The 21,622-nt window shown below is 38.8% G+C and overlaps 1 protein-coding gene across 1 annotated transcript; it reads right to left on the bottom strand.

Annotated features, from left to right (window-relative positions):
• Positions 1-1,710: 1,710 nt before the first annotated feature.
• On the bottom strand, positions 1,711-19,627 carry SLC30A6 (solute carrier family 30 member 6). The gene is made up of 14 exons (XM_027729758.2): positions 19,570-19,627; positions 16,877-16,963; positions 16,172-16,256; positions 14,644-14,686; positions 12,319-12,384; positions 11,842-11,922; positions 10,367-10,402; positions 9,436-9,530; positions 8,685-8,733; positions 6,585-6,704; positions 6,186-6,288; positions 5,832-5,879; positions 5,182-5,250; positions 1,711-3,584 (listed from the first exon to the last, which is right to left on the bottom strand). The coding sequence occupies exons 1-14, from the start codon at positions 19,570-19,572 to the stop codon at positions 3,087-3,089; spliced, it is 1,383 nt and encodes a 460-aa protein (XP_027585559.1). The 5' UTR covers positions 19,573-19,627; the 3' UTR covers positions 1,711-3,086.
• Positions 19,628-21,622: the final 1,995 nt, after the last annotated feature.

The raw sequence follows: 21,622 nt of genomic DNA, 5'->3' as shown, positions 1-21,622 counted from the left end.
CTCCCAAAGGTATATGTGGTTATTACCTGCGTAAAGGGAGTGCAGAACCGAATGAACTCAGGAGTCAAAACTCAACATGTAAAGCTCCAAAAAAACCCATATTATGTTAGTTATTTATATTGTAATAGGTGCTCTGGCTCCTTTTGTATCAGGACAGCACAGTTGCTCACAAGAATCTTAAGTCTAAATAACGGTACATGCCCCTCAAACTCTCTAATTGATGCATTTACCTAGAAGTGAAATTTTTCTGTTCAATCAAGTTGAAAAAACTTAAGGGAATAATGATGCCAAATCCTCTGGCAGATAGAAATGACAGCAAGTACCAGTCCTCTTTTCTCTCTAGCTGGGGCAGTACTCCTATCATTAGGAATGAAGATGATATAAATTCACAATTCTTATTTGCTATATAGCAAATAAACATTTAGATTGTGACCACCTAAGAGCAAAATACAGTTAAAGACAGTAAATATACAGTAATGCAGTAATGCAGTAAAAATACTGTCTGTAGAATTATTCCAAGGACCCAGTGAACATTGGTAGCAGATCCATCAAAACAGTTCTGAAGTTTGACACATCTGCTCATTGAGATTGATGTATCACCCGAGCGCATCACTTAAACAATCAATATATATAAAAAGATAACTATAAAATCTTGTACACAAATTACCACTTTTTCCTTGTCATTTAAGAATTACACTGATTTTATTTTCCTCATATAAAAGGAGACATTTTACTCTGTGCTGATTTAACAAATATTCTTAATATAGTCACAACAATAACACGGCTAAAAAGCTATTCTAATCTCTAAAAGAATCTTTATCATCTGCACATGTGATATATACTGTAAACAATCACTCTGAAAAATATTTTTGTTAAAGTGATTATATTGCACTCAGAATTCTGGGATTCTCGTCCTCCCTTCCGATTTTAAATAAAAGATCAGCTTCATAAAATGGAGCTTTAATTTTCTACTAAAAACAAGTAGGCATGCAATCAATATAATACAATGTATTGAAAATGTCAGAAAAAGGGCGCGTGTTTGGTTATGAAACTGGAGTAAGGAACAATTCTCAAATAGGCCACACAAGAGTAGTATATTGTAAACATTCTGCTGGCTCTAAGGTGTTGCAGATGCTGTAGAAAGTGCAGTCTAGTTCAGCACCCAAGAGGTACAGAGAATCTGTTCAAGTGTTCTGTACTTCAGGAATTTCCATGCAGCAATGGCATGTGTAATAGACCACACAGAAAGACAGGGTAACGAAACAGAGGTGATTACTGAGTTAATACTGACCTCATGAAAACAGAGCCAATCTTTATAAGTTCATTGTAATCTTTAAATGCAAGTTTTCCAGGTCTTTACATTTTCTAAAACAGCAATGAAATTGTCATTCTCGCTGCAAATGAAGTACAGAACTAGATTCCCTACTTGTAACTTACATGGATTGTATCCCAGTAGCAGTCTGGACATTACTCCCAGTCTAAAATATCCCCACAAGATACCATAATGCAGAATGTCACCTTGCTTTTACACAAGTTTGCAGGAATGATACCCTTCTCCATGCACTGGCTGGAGAAACACAGGTAATGGAGAGGGAGGGAAAAAAAAAAGAGGAATGCAGTGTTCTTATGCAGAAAAAGAAATCCTCAGCCAGCGTGAAGAGGCCACAGATCTTTAAAATTCAAATGAAGACTGTTTTCTCCACTCAGTTGTACAAGAGAATGATTTCTTTATCAAAGCCATTATCTTCAGGTAACATAATATCTTTGGAATCCCTGAGATACTACAGCTCCATGTAACCACCTCAGACAAATGGAGAGACCACTTAGTATACAAATGAACAAGGTGTAAGCCAATATATAGCACCCTGAGTTGCAAGTGAAACAACAGGAATGGGCAACCCATTCCTCAACAGCCAAGAGATGCAGAAGAATGTGCAGAGGAGCAATCATAAGATAGATACCACACAGGAGAACAGAAAAAATTGAAGTATTTCTAAAAGGCCTTTCCCTGTTGTCAGAGCAGTGAAGAAAAAGAAAACAGTCAGAGCAAAGAGCTATCTGAGAAAGGCCCTGAAGAAATATGGCCATCTAGATGTACAGCAGAACAGTAATGCAAAAGCAGAGACAAGGTAAGTGTTCTTGTTCCAAGTGTGCCCCAAAGGTCAAGCACTCCAGCAGTGACTAAGAACTGTCAGCAATCTGCACTCTGGATATAAACCAGGAATATAAATAGATACTTTTCCCCCTGAAACTACAGAAAGAATACAAAGAGGAAAAATACAAAGTCACAATCAAATCACAGAATACTTTCCATAGTCAAAAATTAAATACTGGCTTCAGAAACAATACAGTCATCTGCTCTGTATCCTAAATAGGGTTAATTGTAAAAAAGAGGTGCTTGTAAAATCTTTTAGGTTTTAAATATTTTATTTCCCAGTATATTGCTAGATAATTTTGCAGTTAAACCAAAAAGGAAGAAATATCAGAGATGAATATGAAATACTTATAACTAGAAAATGGTTGCTGAACCATCTGAATTTCTATAAAGGCATCAATAAAAATGTAAAAACGTGGTCTCACAAAATTAATTACAATCTGAAATGCCAGATTGTCTTCACAATGGCCACAATACAAATACTGATGGATTTCTGCAACCAAAAACTAATTGTGACTTTGCCAAAAGATGGCTTAATAAAGCAATCAAAACATCTCTGAAAATTGGGACTTGTATTTCTGTAAGCAATTTGCATTAGAAAAAAAATGCTACCTGGTCACAATTCTACTCTCTTATGGAGTTGTGCTATGTCTCAATACATTCTTGGATGAATGAAGAAAAGTGGATAAAAAGATGAGTAGAAATAGACACTCTATAAAAACTACTTGTAAAGTATCATAAGTCTGAAAAATATCTGTGGCATTACACAGGCTGATGCAAAGAAAAAAGTTGCAATTTAACCATTTCATGAATATGAACAATGCACTTGTTCCCAGCCATTTAGAATGATCTGACATTCCAAATGTTTATAAAAATTGGGTAATAAAAGAATTAAGTCAATACCCTTAAGTACAATAAATAATGGTGTTTATTATGGTCGGGGCTGACCACGAGCATTTGTTCCATATCTGCTTGGGACATTTGTAAAACCAGTCCTGAATCCTTGAGCTGCTCCCATCCCTGGTATTCCAAGTCCTTGATTGAGTACACTGCTGTAGGGTGTGGATCCATGATTAAAGCCCAATCCATAGGGCTTTGTTTGAGTGTTTAAAAGGATGACTGGACTCACGTTTTTGCCTGGCGTGTTAAAAGAAAATTCTGGCGGTGGGCTGCTGGGCTTAGCTGGAGTGGACGTAACAGGGTTCAAATTATCAACAGCTTTCAAAGATGGCATTGGAATAACATGATGATCCGAAAGGTTCAGAATATTGTTTGCAATAGGCACAGATGATAAGGTAGGTCTGATCCAGTCATCTTTGAAAATCTGAACAGTCAAAGTAGAGACCAATGTGTACAATCTGTTAGTGACATGAGCAAGTACCATTTGTTCATTTGCATCTCTCCGAATTCGGACATGTACTGATCCAGCCTAGAAAGTGACAAAAATAAGTTGGCTGTTAACTGTTACTTCAATAAAGGTTCTCTCTATGCATCAAGAAGAAGTTAAGTTATCCTGCAGAGAATTATGGCAAGACCTTCTGCAGTGGAGACCACTGACTAAATTAAGAACTTTAATACATACTTCCATAATTATGATACATTTTGATCTTTGCTAACGCTTCGATCTCATGAGCATATCAAGATCATAATTCGAGAAAAGTGAGTCTTAAAACCAAACTATACAATACAACATGTGATAGTAGGAAAGACAACAGTTGGGGAGAAAAAATGGCTCAAAAGAAGAACAAAGTGCAGACAAACTTCATATTCCAAATTGAGGCAAAAGTGTCATCACTGTGTTACTGGAGCAGGCAAGAGGACAATGTGCATGGCAAAGAGGCTCAAATGGGGACCATTAGCAAGAACAGAGGCAATGGTTGTGTGGAGCTCAGGCCTAGAGCTTTCCCTGGATGTGCATGTAACTGCAGGCTCCCCCTACCTTCCTCTTAGTAACATTATCTCATTGACCTTGATCTACTGCTGCAGAAGAGAGCAGGACACAACACAGAACCCCTCACATGCTTTTTCAGCACATATTTAATAAAGAACATGGTTCACGGTTTGTGCCGTACAAGCCATTTTTACATCAGATGGTGCAGCTGAAAACATATCCAGGTCTCAGGAGGTTTCTACTACAATCTGGAAGATGCCAATAGCTAAATATGCACACAAAGTTCTTGTAAATATCTGTCATCAATCCAACAATGCTGTGATCCAGTATTTTGGGTGACAGAATAGTAAACTGAAAGCTATTTTCACATCAGCAAGTAGGAACTGCAGCCTTTTTCTTTTTTTAAGAAGGGTAGCATACTGGAAGAATTCAGAAGTAGAGAAATATCCTAAGAGTATTAATTTTCCAACTGTCACAACATCCCTGCATCAACTTATGAATAACCAAGTTCTGTGTGATCATTCTGTATCAGCAGAAAAACCCAAAAAACCCAAACAAACAAAAAACCCAAAACCAAAAAACCAAACCAAAACCAAACCAAACAAAAAACCCAAACAAACAAAAAACACACCAAAAAAACCCAAAGCAAACCAAAAAACCCTTCTTTTTTTTTTATTGGTACATATCTCTAGTTGTTTTATTCTACCTTCTCCCCTAGAAATGCTGAAAAAAATACAATTCTACTGTCTACTGTAGACTTTTAGTACCTAAAGGGTTACAGTTTTCTTCTATTTTCCTAGACATGTACACTAACACACCATTTGAAAAATGTTTTTGCTGTTGTTTGGGATTTTCTTCACTGCCAAAATACAAAAGAATTCTATAGTTGCAAAATGCATACTTTAATCCAGAACTGCAGTATACATTCATAATATTACCCAATAGCAAGGCTTTTGAAAAATATAAAGGGCAGGGGAAGAGAAGTTTTAAAATAAAGCACAAGGACTGCATACTGACTCCATCAATTTTTTTATAGTTAAGATTTTAGAAGAAATATCTTTATTTAAATAAAAAGTTTAAAGTAGTAACTGATGACTTTTTTTTAAAGGCTAAAAAGATAATAGACATGACTTACCAAAGTGCCAAAACCTAATGTCCAAAAATGCTCATTTCGAACTTCCAGCACACCATCCAAAGTTGAAACCTAATTTTGCACAAACATCCAGAAATATGAAAATAAATTATAAGTTTCAAATCCCTTTAGAAATGTACTTTTATGCAAACATAACTGAATAATACATAATTTTCAGTAGTGAAACAAAAGCTCTATACACAGAACAGACGACATCTGCTAATGCCACTATTGCTCATCTACTACTTTTCTATCCTCAGACATCCAAATCAATAAAAAAAGATTTAAGGAACTTATTTCAAGTAACTCTTGCTGACAAACTGCTGTATGTTCTCAACTCAATATGCTGTAAGTCAACAGCTGCCTGTACTCCTTTTCCTCCTCTAACTCACATTTGTAGTAAACCACTTCAATGGTAGCTCAAATTTAAATAAAAACCGACTTCGCTACTTGAACAGATGTGTTCCAGATACCTGAATTTCACTATTCATCTTTGAAAGCAAGTTTCATATTTTCTACATGCAGCTAAAAAATAATATTTAAAAAATAATTTTTTAGCAATCTTCTTGGACTACTAGGAAAAACTCTTCACATTCTTGAATGCTTATTTAGTTAGCTGTGCACACTGTGCTATGTATTATACACTGGCTTACCTCTCTAAGAAGTTTATCCAACTGGCCAATCACATGAGGTGGGGTTGTCTTCAAAAAGAAGAGGAAAAAAAAAGAAAAAGTTATAATAAAGACTAGTTGGCCCTGTTTAAATAAGAGAGCCTTTAAGCCCGGTCTACTTACACAAGAAACCAATGGTATTAAACAATAAATTCTTATGACTTCATGATGCATATTTCCACTGCCTTTAAAATTCTTATAGCACATCACAAATTTCCATGGGAACACTTCTATTTACATGCTTAAAACAGATTTTAAGGTTTGTTTGCTTTTGTTAATGAGGACATTTAACAAAACTGAAATCACAAAACCCATTGTTTTGTGACAATGCCTTACCTGGAGTAGTACTTTCCCACTGTAGACACTCATGGGATACATGGTACCAAATGTCATCAATGCGATTGCTATAGCAGAGGCTGTGTCTACAGCAAAATAATTGCTAGAGAGAAAGAGCAATTTTAAAGAAAAACTGCTATTTACATTTTTGAAAGGCAGGAAAACTTTCTTATGATTCTTTTTTATTCTTTTAAGTTATATACAATTATAGAATATTACACATACTAATCTCATTTGAACCGTACATCTTGGAAAATAGACAAATGCATTTGTGGAGTTGCAATGCCATTCATACAAAATACAGCTCTAGACGAGATCATTCCTTTCATGTAAAAAATGTATTTTCCCATAGACTGGATACAAAAAGAGTTACTTTTTAAAAACAACAACTGTACCTACTTGATTTCGATGAGCATATATGTAATGCAAAGAGCTAGAGCTCCAGCAATATCAATCAAGACAAAAGGGTTCATCCGTGGCAGAAAGATGCTACTTAATCCTGGGATGATTCCACAAATACTGTAACAAAACAGGAAAAGCAGTTGTCAGCCAGCTGTTCATCATTACTTCGAAACCCAGAAGTTACACCCACTATTTCAGCATTTGACTTCAAACACACCTTGCTGTCACAGCGTATGATGAGTACTGTAAAGGCCCTTCTAATTCTGCTTAAAGGCTGCTGTCAGCAAAGATTAATCAAGTTTAGATCCATGTCATATTCTTTCCTTTAAACAAGTTTCTCATCAGATATAGTGCTACATCTTTCTTTCCCATATTTAATACTTGACTCTTCCATCTTAAAAAAAATTTGCCTTAAATCTATCTCCCCATCTACAAAACATTATATTATGCTAATCTTTATGCAGTTTTTCTACACATTAAAATACACGTCTTGTGCCAGTTTCTTTTTTTCTGGTAACTCAGCTGGCTGTGTCAGCCATATGCAACACAAGTACTTTACAGGTTCAGATACTGTTCTTACATGTATGTAAGTCTTGAGGGGTTTGCATATCACTAGTCTACAACCCATCTGCCACCTTACTGTGCAAAAGTGTTCTAAAGCCAAAGCTAACTAATTCATGGAGTCTGAAAAGAGTAAGGAGACCAGCTAGCTGAATAAGAGGAGACCAAAAAAACCCATGAGGGAACACTGGGAAAAGTTACTTATTTATAGCTATCTCCTGTCAATGGAAGAATGAAGAGAGAAAGGAGGTTCTGTACTTCCCAGTTAATACAACTGCATGTCACGTCATGGAAAATTTAAAGGCAGGGACAAAATGAAACATCTTGTTGTTCTGTTTAGAGCCAACCTATGTTTAGACATCATGTGCTGGCCTGCTCCTGTAAGAATCTTAATCAACATAATTATATACAGGTGCAGATATTTTGTAATCAGCACTGCTCCACATGAGGCATCTGAAACAGCTGCTGTATACATACTAATTCTTTTTTTTTAATTATTATTATTGGCATAATTGTATACAGCTTATCTCAAAACCCTGTAATAATTCTACACTCTTGATCTCGGACCCCTTCAAGTTACCCATCAGTGTCCTTCCCCATCACACCATGTTTCTACACTGATAAAAGAAAAACTCTGTTACTGTCTGTGATTTCTATCCAACTTTTTTTTTTCTTTTTTATATTGAAACTCCAGGTACTTGGGCAACCCAATTATTAGTCTTCCAAAGCTATTTTGCATAATTTGGCTCTGATGCCCATATAATATCAATTATTCTTTTTAACAAGTCAGCGTTCTCTGCTTTCCTCAACTGTAAAAAGATCACAACACCCAGAAACAGATGGACTTTGAAGCATAGTTAACATGTTTTACAATATACTTTAACATTCTTATTTCGATACTGACAGATACTTGGAAGAACATGTATGGATTAAAATAAACTTTTCTGACATCTGACAAAATTATATGCAAACAATGGTTCAGACATCCAGTACAAGCAAGAGAGTTAACAGACAAGATGAATGAGCAACACTGCTTCTGTCCCTGGAAGACACAGACTTTCCAGTGTCCTGCTGGACAGATGAGGAGTTTCCATAGCTATGTTTCTGTGAGTAACCTGTTTCACATATCACTTTTAAACTCAACCATCTCAGTCATTTGCCCAGCCCACACAGTAAATAAACACAAATTACTACAAAATATATCACTCATTGAGAAATGCAGTTCAAGTATGTACAAGATAATGCTAGTTCTCCTCGTCTCATTCAAGGGGAATTACATACAATGTACTGAACACATACATTCAAAAGGAAAGATATCCAGAAAGATGTATTTCTGTTAGATTGATATGTCTGGGAAATATGGCAGACAATGTTTGTTCCAGAGTTCATACACTAAACCTAGAGTAGGTAAAGCTATTTTAAAAGCTCTAATACAACAGTTTATGCCTCAATACCTATCCAAATTGTTATTATACACACAAAACCAACATTGCCTTTCAGAAGCTAACAATTTTGAAAAACAGTATAAAGCTTTACCTTCTACTAAGATCTGCGACATGCTCCTGAAGCCAGCTTGTGCTGGCAGCTGCAAAAGAAAGAGGGTAATAAAGTTACTACAAGTAAAGGTATCCATTTTAAAGTACCTAAATTTTATTTTAAGGAAAGAATCCAATAAATACACTGTGAAGTAGTAAATGCATCTCAATAGATTCACTGGCATGTGAAAAAAACCAAACTGACTTTTCCAGGCAGTAAGTAAAACACCCATCTTGTAATAATCTGAACTGATTAAATACAAAACAATTGCAGATTATAACCATTATCTTTTGTGTAAGAAAAAGTATAATGTATAATATATAATTATTACTATAAACAATTTACAGTTAGATGGAATGAATGCAAGCCTATCTCACAATGAAAAATGTAAAAGAGCTATTAAGAAGAATTATTACATTATTTTTATCCATTAATATATCCATAAAATGTCTTCCAAGTTCCGCTATCTGTCAGATGACCTTCACTGGTTGAATCCAAAAGATTGAAAATAAAGGAAAATTCAACATTAAAATGACCCTTAATTTATCATATTAATGACTACATTCTACTCAGAGCCTTATAAGCAAACTAAAGTTTGCTTATAATCAGATGGCAATTTTAAACTGCATGAGGTTATAATAGCAATATATGCCCCCTAGTTAATAAAGTTACCAGACAAGTTATATCTTAATAAAAATACGAACATTAAAATCTTATCTCAGTTGTTGTTATGATTTAATTAATCACATACCTTCAGAGACGTAAGCAAAAGGCTTATTCCTAATGGAAAGCATTGTAAATAAGTTGAAAAACAGGGCCACAAAAGTACCAACCAGCAGTCGTCCCCTAGGGAGGGGAAAATAAGTATCTTAATTTCACACCATCACAAACTACATTAAGCTATATAAAACTATATATAAATATATATAAATGTATAGTAAAACTACAGTAATTACATCAAACTGTAATTACTAGAAACGATACCAAAATACTTTGCTTGGTATTTTTCACTGAGGCTGAAAACAAGAGTAAGATAAACTAGTGTAATGCTTAATAACTGGCAGCGTATTATCACTGTAAGGGTTATATGAGATCACTGAATTTTGTCCATTATTGTTATCACATTAGGCTGTACCTAATGTTGAATAACAGTTCTTAACTAATTACGTTTGTCCTTTGAAGATACGAATAAATTGTCCCCTCATCAGCACACCTAAAAAGCTTAGTTTCCTACAGTATGCCCCTATCCTTCTTCTAGAACTACAACTTCACCATACATCCCATGTCCCAGATTTTCGCCATGTAACACCTTCTTTTCCTTTCTACACTTTCTTTATAGTCTTCATGACCTTTGCAACACCTTCAGCTCCCTCATGACCACAGCATCCTTCCCCTCAACATACAAGGCCTCCTAAGAGGCCTCGATAAGAAATGAGAGTAACTAAACTAGAAAACCCAGCAATATAGAGTTAAATCATTATTTAAGAGAGCATCAGAATTACGTTTCAACTGTACCTTGAAAAAACTGTTCATAATACAGCTTGCACATAGTTTGAAACAAATGCCAAGGTACCAAAAGCAATTTGGTGTTGAATGTACTTGCATAACTAACACATGATAGATTAAGAACTAGAAACATAAAGGGACACGGACACATTGTACATGTCAAAATAATTTCTTACGTGTGTATCTCAGGCTGTTCCAGAAACCGCTCTGCGCTACAAAAATAATTGAAAATTTGAGTTATGTTCATACAGTAAAACCTTGAAACCTGAAGCGTATTTTCATAGTTCTGTATATGCCATTCATAAACAAAAACTAACGGATACAGCACTGAAAAAAATTAATTGCTTAGATAAACACAGCAATTTTTACAAGCAATGAAAGCATTTAACACTGAATCAAAGCAGATGTAACTTAGATTTTCCAAATATTTCCAAACTGTGTTACATAGGTGCTAGCTACCATGAATGCTGCCTACATGATAAAAAGATGCTTGTAAATGAACATGCAAGAACATACTGCTACTGCTACCACCACCACTGTTGGTGACTACAAAAAACTAAGTCTGAAATTTCTGACTTACAGCCTCTCACTAAGTAAGGTCAAATAAAGTAGACATTGGACACTGTGGAAGACACATTGATCTTTTTTTTTTTACGCACTGGTAAATTACCAAATGAGATGTAACAGAAAAGCCTACGATCAGTTTTGATGTTGGAAAATTTGGAGGCTTTGACAGTGGGTCCATTCCAGTGTACTGTCAGTATAACAGATCAACCTTATAGTATAAAATCACTAAGTTGTTAACATAGCCCTTTATATAGAAAACAGAGCCCTTGAATAGAAAAAGGGATGGTACACTGCCCCAGTTTTAAATTCCAGATGTTAACAAAAGCTTCTTCATCTTTAAACACTAAAATAATTTTTTAAGCTAACCTCCTGAAACACAAATGCTTTCAATCATAGATGGTATGTCAAATTAATATATGAACAAATTTTGCAGGAGTGAAGCAGTTGATAGTTTAAACATTCAGATTCTTAATATATTACGTAGCTGCTTTACTTCACGAAGTAACAGAAGTAAAAGAGAAAAAATAATTAAAAACAATTTTATTTGTTACTGAATTTAAAAAGTGAAGATGCATAAGGAAATGCATTAAGTTAATTACCCAACATTTTGGAAAAATATATTCTTAAAGACATTGAAACTTTCTCTTGAGAGTTGTTTAATTATATTTATCAATTCCTATCATTATATCTAAACCCTACATGTAGAGTAATAAATGTGAGTAAGTGGTATTGTTTAGCAATATTTAAAAAAAAATTTTTAAATTTTTTTCTAAAATATCTCTAAAATAGCAGTTCTGGAACGCATGTGCTTTTGCTCGATCTGGACCATATCTCAGAATCACAGATTCACAGAATATGCCGATTTGGAAGGGACATACAAGAATCAGTGAGTCCAACTCTTAGGCCTGTACAGGACCGTCCCCAAGAGTCACAGCATGTGCCTGAGAGTATCATCTAAACGCTTCTGTCAGGCTTGGTGCTGTGACTACTTCCCTGCGGAGCCTGTTCCAGCACCCAACTACCCTCTAGGGGAAGAATATCTTCATATATTACAAAAAATTAAAGAAAACAGTACACAACTTACCTTTCTTTCAGTATAAAAAGAGCACCAAGCTGTGCCAGAACTGTAGATGCAAATACGGCTAGTACTTCAAACCTTTCAAACCTGAAATTTGAGAATTTAGTTTAGGAACACTGAACATCAAACAGAGTCTTTTCCGTACAGTAACCAGCAGGACAGACCTACTCTTTCCAATTCCTTCAAAAGCAGACAGATGGGAAGAAACGGGAAGTTTTACAGAGTGGGCATTATTTTCTGTTTCTTTTAAGTCAATACTCCTCTTACCAGATACAGCTTAAAATTAAGTATTTCTTAATTCTTCTTCCTGTCCCTCCCCTACTCTGTAACTGTTCTTTACAACATCAGTCTTGGCCCTCCTTATTTCTGGGCTCTTTCACACACAAATTATTACTCATGGCTGTTAGGGGATCCAGGCAATGATAGCCAGCAACATATCAAATGCTGCAGTATCAAACACCAGATCTTGTTATTAGTACTTACCCAAATGAATAGACTGGGCTGGGTTTCTTCATCATTACCCAGTAGCTTATTAGACATGTTATCAAACTGAAAAAAGGGGGAGAATTAGACTATGATAAATAACTGCAGCCTTTATAAACTGGACAATCTACAAATACACTTGAGCCATCAGAACTCCACAAACAAATATGACCACATCTTACCCTGACTCAACACCTCCACCACTGTCACAATGACTGTTCCAGTGAATCCAGAAAAGGTTGTGCTTGGGAACAAAGCTGAGACTGCACGATGACGTCTCAGTTGGTCCCATAAAAAGGGCAGCAAATAATTTTAGCAGAATGGTAGTCGATCTAATTCCTCAGAGCAGGAGACAGCCTAACGCTGCCCTTACGGCATGCTGTGCTTACAAAGGCTACCACCAACCTTCTTCAATATAGAACATCACCCAGCCTAAATGAAGTTTACCATAACTCCAAATGCAATGCATTTTTCCTCTGAGACCCTGACACAAAATAGCATAACCAGTGTTTAATTTGCATGTGCTCCATGAATTTTTCTGAAAGGGACCTGGAGCATACGAGACCAGGTACCCCAGAACCTGACTAACAGGCAAAAGTGATTTGACAAAATCTTCTTAATACTGTCTGGGACCACACATAGTAATGAAAAGTACAAAGCAAAAGCCAGGGAAAGTATCAAACTAGACACCCAGTAAATGTTCCCCTTGCATTTGCTTTTTGAATTTGCCTAGAGATACTGTAACCTGAGAAAGGCCATTTAAATAAGAAGGAAGCTAATCAGCAAGACTGTGAAAAGAAAGAAATCAGCAAGAAAAGTGAAAAAAAAAAGGCAAAGGAAGTTTTCCACTAAACTCTTCTTTTAGAGATACATCAGGAATTCAGTTTAGCACCCTAGACTGAGTCTCAGGCCACGGCCAAGTATTGCCTTTCTTTGTCACAGTGTAATTGCTCTACATATATGGCCAAAACAGATTTACTTTCTTTGGCTGCACTGATGTATACAACCTCTAATCTAACTGGCCATTCATTGACAGCTACAGGTCTCTCTTGCTATCTTCTTTCCACGTTTTTCTTTCACAATTAACACTAGAATTCCAATTATTTTATCCCCATGGTACTAGCCTGAATTTTTCAAGGATGAGTCTCATTTACTTTGCCTATTTTTAACTCCATTGACTCCTTTGGACAGTTTTTTTAAACAGGAATCCATACGGATTTGATGCCAACTCTGCCTTCATGCAGTCCTTTCATAATTAATGACAATGTTAAATCAGACTGGATCAAGAACTGATCCCTACAACTGATGTACAATCACATCCTCACAACCTGATCCCCAGCTGTGCAGAGTGAAAGAAAAATCAGAGGAAATAATACTGCTCATACACAAAACAGCAAATTCATATACTCAGTAAGACTATTATAAACAACCAGGAAGATGAGAAAACTGAAATAACCACAAATTGAATTTTGCAGCAGAATTACTGAGCATTGTTCTCCCTTAGAGTAAATCAAAACTCTTGAAAGAGATCGCTGTGAGTTAGAATAATCTTCTAGTCCAACCCCAGAAAAGTTGCCAGGGGTATTCTATCTTCTCCTAAAACTAAAATTCTACACAACCAGGAAGTACAACATCAAAACTTCCCCCAAGGTGAAAAGGGTATTTTGGGTCAAGATGACAAAACTCAGCAGATACAAAATTGTAAGAAAAATATGAGATTCATTAAAGTTAAATTACAATTCTAATGCAGTACAGATTAATTTAACTGAATATATTTCACATCTGTACTACCAATATTACCAAAAGTGTTCAGAACTATCATACTTAAAGTAGTTTTAATATAATTTTCTTAAGAAACAAGAAAAACACTAAAAATATCTAATACCACATGGGAAGAGTGCCTGGGACTCAGCTCATTAATATTTTTGAAATAGAAATACAATTACCTACTCCTTGTTTACTGATGCTAAAACTGAGGGTTACTTCAAAATCAATGACTCTGGCATTAGGGAAATGCTCTGAGTGAACAACTACATGACAGTTTGATGCTAGAATCTGTTTTATGTTGTCATGCATCTGCACAGAGAATTCCATGACTGAACTGATTTGCTACTAGTCATTCTCAATACATCTATGGTGGGTTTTATAACCTATTTATTGTGATGTCCAATTTTATACTTATTTATTCTATATTTAAACCAGTTACTGTTTCTGTACTGATGACTAAGTTACATGTGTTTGCATCTGTAAGTAAATGTTAAGTGTATGGAAATATAAAAAGACAGGCACAAATGAACAGTAAGACAAAATGGGAAAAAAACTCACCTGAAAAGGTCAAAGATTGTCAAATATGTGTAAGCAGTTAAAGCTGTAAAAAAAGCAAATATTAAAAATTAATATAGTTTTTCAATGCAGAAATCACTTGTATTCTAAGTCCCTTTCATGCAGCTCTTTTCAATCTTCTATTTACATAAACCGTCTCTGCTTGATAGAACAAGTCTCTGTGAATGTTCTAAACACATCAATATATTTAACATCAAACAGATTGATTATGGCAATCCTAATTCTACTAAACCATGTAATAATGCCGAGATACAAAATGTATTACATTTGTGACTGTGTTGTGACTAGGAATTTAAATACAGAAAAGTCGGGAGATCTTCCAAAAGCACATCACCCACCAAAGCAAGAGATTTCTTATGTGCATTATTGCAGTGAAAAGTAGGTTCAACAGAATTTTTTACTTGCTTTGCATGTCTCACCTATCTCAAAACCACAAGGAAACCTGTGGCAAAAAATTAAAAATGTTCAACCTTCTATTTTCAGTACAGGAGATCTCGAAGCCCCTATTCAGAAGTAGAAGACATACAAAACTGCACTGGGTCTGGCTGAGATGGAGTTCATTTCCCCACAGCAGCCCTCGCAGTGCTGTGCTCTGCATTGGTAGCTACCAAGGTGTTGATAACACACCGGTGTTTTGGCTGCTGCTGAGCAGTGCTGGCACAGCATCAGCACTGTCTCTCAACATTCCCCCCCTATCAAGGGGTTGGGGGTGGGCAAGATCCTGGGAGGGGACACAACTAGGACAGCTCATCCAAACTGACCAAATGGATATTCCATACCATGTGATGTCAGCTCAAATATAAAAGCTAAGAAAAGGAGGGGGAAGAGGAGGGCATTCGTTATTAGAACGTTTGCCTTCCAGAGCAATTGCTACGCGTGCTGAAGCCCTGCTTCCTGGGAAGTGGATGAACATCACTTGCTGATGGGACGTAGGGAGTAATTTTTTTTCTCTTTGCTTATGAGTGTGCAACCTTTTGAACCTTTTGGTAAAGTGCCTTATCTCACCCTAAAAGTTGTCTTCCATCTTATCTTCTCTTCCCTTTTTCTCTCCACAGCTGGGTGGGCAATGTTCAGCCAAGGTCAACATACCACAGAAACACTGAAAAGGGGCATTCCTGGAATCAAAGAAGCCTAAGCCATTTGCCACACTACAAACATCTTCATTCAACTGCAAGTGAGGGCCGTTGTATGTCACTGGTGATATTTATGCAAGGAACAGGTTTGAGGACTAACTCAAAAGTCTACTGGATTTCAGTCTTAAAGATGAAGAAGATACTGCAGGAAGCAAACAACCAGCAGGTCGGGAAAACCTTTCATTCATTCACACTTGACTGTGAAAAATGTCTCTAAACTGACTGTGGCAAATCAAAAGGAAGCTCTTTCTGAACCTGGCTGTGTAGCCACCTACCTCCACTACCTGTTGAACTTTGCTTTTTCAGTCTGTTAGAACTTCACAAGCTAAGAAACACATGGTAGTTGGTTGTAGCTTCAGTACAGGAGAGTCACCTACCTATGCTGTTTGTAGAGCTGCACCACATGAGCAGGAAGCCAATACATATTAAATTTATAGCACCAAACAGCAAAATCTTCCAGGACTGTTGATGAGAATAAATATGTATTTTACATCTTCCAAAATTTACAAGACAAAAATATATCTATTTGGTTTTAAAAAACAATATTGCAGGACTTCATCATGAAAATAGAACTGGCTTCTCTTCCCTCCCAAAAATTTACCACTCGTTTCAGAACAACAAGCTCTTATTCTATTTTAAACTTCATAGATTATTTCAAAACTCCTTTATAAACAGCCCTTGTTCACCATGCTTAAAATACCTTTTTGGTCTGAAAACCAATCACCCCTGTATAACATTTGCATTTTATTGTAGCACACGCCATCTGACTTCTGAAGACAGATTTGTACAACTTTATATTAATGGGTTCCTTTTTTTTGAGACGAAACTTTGGACCCAAAAACATCTGCACATATTCAGTTTAGGGTTCTACTGAACACATTAAATATAAGTATAATTCTGGAGAACACTAATCAACAGGGACAGTGCACAGGAAGGAATCCAGCTTCAGAGCTGGATTCTTTTTTTAAGCACAACTAGAAAATTCAAAGAATAATTTTCAAAATATACTTAAAAATATATTTTAACTTATCACAGCTAATGTCTTTTTATTATTGTGATGATTTTTTTAAAGCAATACTTACCCTTCTATCTGCTACAACCAACCTAAATTCATGTGTTAACTTTCCAACCAATGATCTCTGTGATTTACGGAACAGATGTATTGTCCCCTTAAAAAAAATTCAATAGTTTAATTAAAACATTTTACTTAAGCCATGGTTTAAATTAGCAAAAAGAAAATATTCATTTGTGAACTATTTTCATAATTATATCAAAGACTCAAAATTTTTTGTGTAACTAGTAAATATCTCATAGACAATAAATAAAACAGTATTTTGGTAGCCATTTCGCATGGTTATTCTATTAGAAAATGATGAATTACTTAGAATCAAGCTTCATTTAGACATAATCCACAATTCAAGCTTACAGGAAAACATACTAAAATACCATTTAAAGAGTGGGTTTAAACTTTTATTTAGATAAAACTACTACAGACAGTCTGACAACACAAATATTTTTCTTTATCAAAGCATACTTCCCACCTAAAGCCAAGAGATTTACTAAACAGGAAAATACTGTTTATGTATCTATAAAAGAGAACCCATCAGAGAAGTAAAAACAATGCTAGTATCATCTGTGATGTGGTGGACACAAGGCCAATAACACTATGAGAGATACAAACAAGCTCAGTTACGGCTTAACTTAATCATGCACAGTAGACGTGGTCACTGCAGGTGCTCTGTCTCCTAACTTCCAGTGGCATGCAGATAAGCTCTTTCCTGGTGTGGAGGGGATGTATGTGCATACAGGAGATGGGAATGAGGGGGAGCTATGTGCCTTTCCTGAAAGCATGACAGGGAGCAAACAATTCATCAGCCATGCCACTTGGCTCCCGTCCCTCAGAGGGCTCAAGCTTCTAGTCAGTTGTTTTCCATCCTGCTGTCCCCACAAAGAAATAAGCTTTCCATGTGAAAAGCCCTTCTGATCTGCAATAGAAATTTGTGGATTTGTAATGGATGGTCTGTCATCTGCAGCAATTTGGGGCTGGACAAAATAAGGTTTGATTTTAAACTATCACACTTCAGGTACCACCAGAAGACAAAAAGATATCCTAATGGGCTGGTCACCAAAGCAAACTCAATTAACTTACAGACATCTTTGTCAACACAGCTGTATTTTACATTATCTGAGAAATATATGTGTGCCATGAATTAAAATTTAAGCAGTAGTACAGATCCAAGTTTAGGTCATCTGGGGCAAAACACTGGCACTTATTGTTTTCTTTACTAGCAAATCATTACAGGATTATTTTATTTCTCAACGGAGACATGCAGGATGCCAGAACACTTTGGAAAGCTTTTCTAACAGGCAGTGGACTGCCTACCTATGAAGGTTGCTGTACTGCAGAATCGCAGAATATCCTGAGTTGGAAGGGACCCACAAGGATCACCAAATTCCAACTCCTGGCCCTGCATAGGACAGCCCCAAGAATCACATCATGTGCCTGAGAGCATTGTTCAAACACCTCTTGAACTCTGTCAGGCTTGGCGCTGTGACCGCTTCCCCAGAGAGCCTGTTCCAGTAGCCAATCACCTATGGGTGAAGAGCCCTTTCCTAATATCCAACCTAAACCTCCCCGACACAACTTCAGGCCATTCCCTTGGGTCCTGTCACTGATCACCAGAGGGAAGAGATTAGTCCCTGTACCTCCTCTTTCTCTCAAGAGGAAGTTGCAGACTGCCATGAGGTCTCCCCTCAGTCTCCTTCAGGCTGAACAGACCAAGTGACCTCCCCTTCAAGCCCTCCACCATCTCCGCAGCCCTCTCTGTTGCCTTCGCACCCATTTCTTTCCCGCACTATGTCCCTTGCCCAGCCACATTGTGCCCCATCTCCCTGCTTACTGAAGGATGCTGTGCTGTATATTCTGTGCCACAGAGAACCTCGCACAAACCCATCCTAATCACAGCTCACCCCACAAGCGAGCTCTAACGCAGCAGGTGTTGCACCTTGGCATTAAAGCTTCCCTAAATCCTAGTGTTCTGCCAACACCTCAGTGCGGGCGAGGAGGGCAGCTGCCCCACACCTCAGCCTCTGAGGGTCCCCGTGTGGTGCTAAAAGAGCTGCACAAGAAGTGTTTCCGCAGCGAGCGCCCGCCTCTGCTCCGACAATGCCAACAGGTGACAGCACCTGTTATTGACACCGATGTCACTTCATTGATACTCAGCATGGAAAGAGAACATTTCGCCGCCCAGATGAACACACACACAAAGCGGTCGTTCCCACAAGAACGACTTCTCTTTGGGAAGCGAGACACAGAGTGACAGCCCCGTGTTCCCGCCGACAGACAGGAGCAAGGGCACTGTAACCTGCTTGTCCTGGGGTGAATCCCAGTTCCCTGACTGATGTGCCGGGGAGTGAAAACTCTGAGGCTCAGACCCAGCCCGGTTATCTCATTCGAGACGCCCCTCCGGCAGAGCAGCCCCCACGACCCCGGCACCATCCCGCCTCTGCCGCGGTGCCGGCTGGCCGCGGCCCCGAGAGCCCGCGGCGACCGCGCTCGAGGGGAGGGCGGGGAGCTCCGAGGAGGAAACACCGCACGGACACCGACGCCCTCCGCAGCCCTCGGGCCCCGCGGCCCCAAAAGGCCGCGTCAACCCGGGCGCCCCGCGGCGCCGCCGCCCCGGCGGAGAAAGGGGCGCCTCCAGCAGCCTCCTCGCTCCCTGTCCGAGGCACGACTTCCCTTGCCCCCTCCCTCCCCCCGGCGGGGGCCACTCACCATATTACTCCCCGCAGCGGAAGAGACGGCGCCATGCGAGGCCGGAAGGGGCGGGGCGGCTCCCGTCGCCGCGGCAACGAGCGGGCCCGGCCGGACACGTGGCGGAAGCGGCGCCCGCCCGGAGCCCGCGGCGGCTCCGTCCTGCTGCCCCGGGGGATGCGCGGCCAAACCCGCCCTCCCTGCCTCCCTTCGCAGGCACAAGTGGCGGCCCACGCACGTCCCTTGGGAGATGCGGGTCGTATACGCCGCCGCACCGCATTGCTGCGGTTTATCTGCCCGCTGCCTGCGAGAATCCGAGAAAAGGGCTCAGACGGGTGGTCACGATCACAGAATAAACTGGATTGGAAAAAGATCATCGAGACCAACCTATGACCGAACATCACCACGTCAACTAGACTAGGGTACTAAGTGCCACGTCCAGTCTTTCCTTAAACACCTCCAGGGACACCTCCATTCGTTCCAGTGTCTAATCACCCTTTCAGTGAAGAAATTCTTCCTAGGGTCCAACCCGAACCTCCCCTGGCGCTGCTTGAGACCGTGTCCTCTTGTCGTGTCACTAGTTGCCTGAGAGAAGATGCCGACCCCCATCTCGCTACAACCTCCTTTCAGGTGATTGTAGAGAGCAATAAGATCCCCCGAGTCTCCTTTTTCCTAGACTAAACAACCCCAGCTCCCCCAGCTGCTTCTGGTAGGACTCGTGCTCCAGACCCTTCCCCAGCCTCGTTGCCCTTCTCTGGACATGCTCGAGCACCTCAATGCCCTTCCTAAATTGAGGGGCCCAGAACTGAACACAGTACTCAAGCTGTGGCCTCACCAGTGCCGAGTACAGGGGGACGATCACTGCCCTGGTCCTGCTGGACACACTGTGGATGATACAAGCCAGGATGCCCTTGGACTTTTTGGCCACTAGGGCACACTGCTGGCTCATGTTCAGCCAGTCAAACAGCACGCCCAGGTCTTTTTCCACTTGGCTGCCTTCCAGCCACTCCTCCGCCAGCCCGTAGTGCTGCATGGGGTTGTAACTCAAGTGCAGGACCTGGCTCTTTGCCTTATGGAACCTCAAACAAGTATCTTGTATACCACCCCACATTTCTGCGGTTTATCTGCTCACTGCCTGCGAGAACACAAGGAAAGGTTTCTGATGTGGTGGTCATGATTCAGCAACTCTGCAAGGATGGGTTTGCTCCCAGTATAAAGATATACCTGAAGTCACACTAGCATCACCACAGCCAGCACTCGCTCTGCTGCTGTACAGGGCACTAATGGCAGTCAGTACACAGCTTTCAGAAGGGATTTTTTTTCCCAGCAAAACTCCCAAAGGACAGTAGCTCTCCAAACTACAGAAACTCTGTTGAAAATCTAGTCACTTTGTTATGTGCTAAAATTCTGAGAACTGCTCCCGTTGCCCTGAATGTGTTAAAAACATTAGAAGCATTACAGTCTAGATGAGGAATCTACATCCCAAAGTCTATTGCAGTCTGAAGCAGAAAGCAAGCTTTGAAGAAGAATTCTGCTGGGGACTATTGCTACTGAGGCTCTGGAACACCAGGACATGAGGACTGCAAGGTGACAGCCATCCCCTCGTGTGGGCTGACCAGCAGACTGCTTAACTGTGCCCTATTGTTTCTGTCAGAAGGAATTTGCACGCTAAGATCACTTCACATGGAACCAGCATTCACGAGAACAAAATACAGAACAGAAGTCACCTTTGAAGTTTAGATAGCTCTCTTAAGGAAAATTGTGTTGTAAAACACCTGCATGGGATTTAATGAACCAAAAGATTTAGTCATAAAACAGCTTATTTATTATTGCATTTGCAAACCAATTAGAAAAGAGGTAGGAACAAAAATTGAAGCAAGCTATTTTATTAAAACAGATTATTGTACATACTAAGATACAACTTTCTCTAACACTGCCCTATCTTTGTTCTTTCAACAGTCTATTCAGTTGTCTAGTGCTCAAAGTGGTTAAAAATGTTATTTGCATCTCATCTGTTCTGTAAAACATACCAGAAGACTTACCTGCCTGTGGCTGAGAGACGCCTCTACATCAA

Source organism: Pipra filicauda, unplaced genomic scaffold (assembly GCF_003945595.2).
Source record: "Pipra filicauda isolate LSUMZ 115617 unplaced genomic scaffold, ASM394559v2 scaffold342_size772408_pilon, whole genome shotgun sequence".
NCBI lineage: Eukaryota > Metazoa > Chordata > Aves > Passeriformes > Pipridae > Pipra > Pipra filicauda.
Note: the sequence above shows the minus strand (reverse complement) of the source record. Positions and strands in the feature narration are given on the sequence as shown.

Bases quoted from the DNA above. Each gene is read 5' to 3' on its own strand.
- SLC30A6 (XM_027729758.2), bottom strand. The intron at 12,385-14,643 runs GTGAGTTTTTTT...CCCTTTTTTCAG, and splicing joins ACAATCTTTGACCTTTTCAG to TTTGATAACATGTCTAATAA. The intron at 9,531-10,366 runs GTAAGAAATTAT...TCCCCTCCCTAG, and splicing joins GAACAGCCTGAGATACACAC to GGGACGACTGCTGGTTGGTA.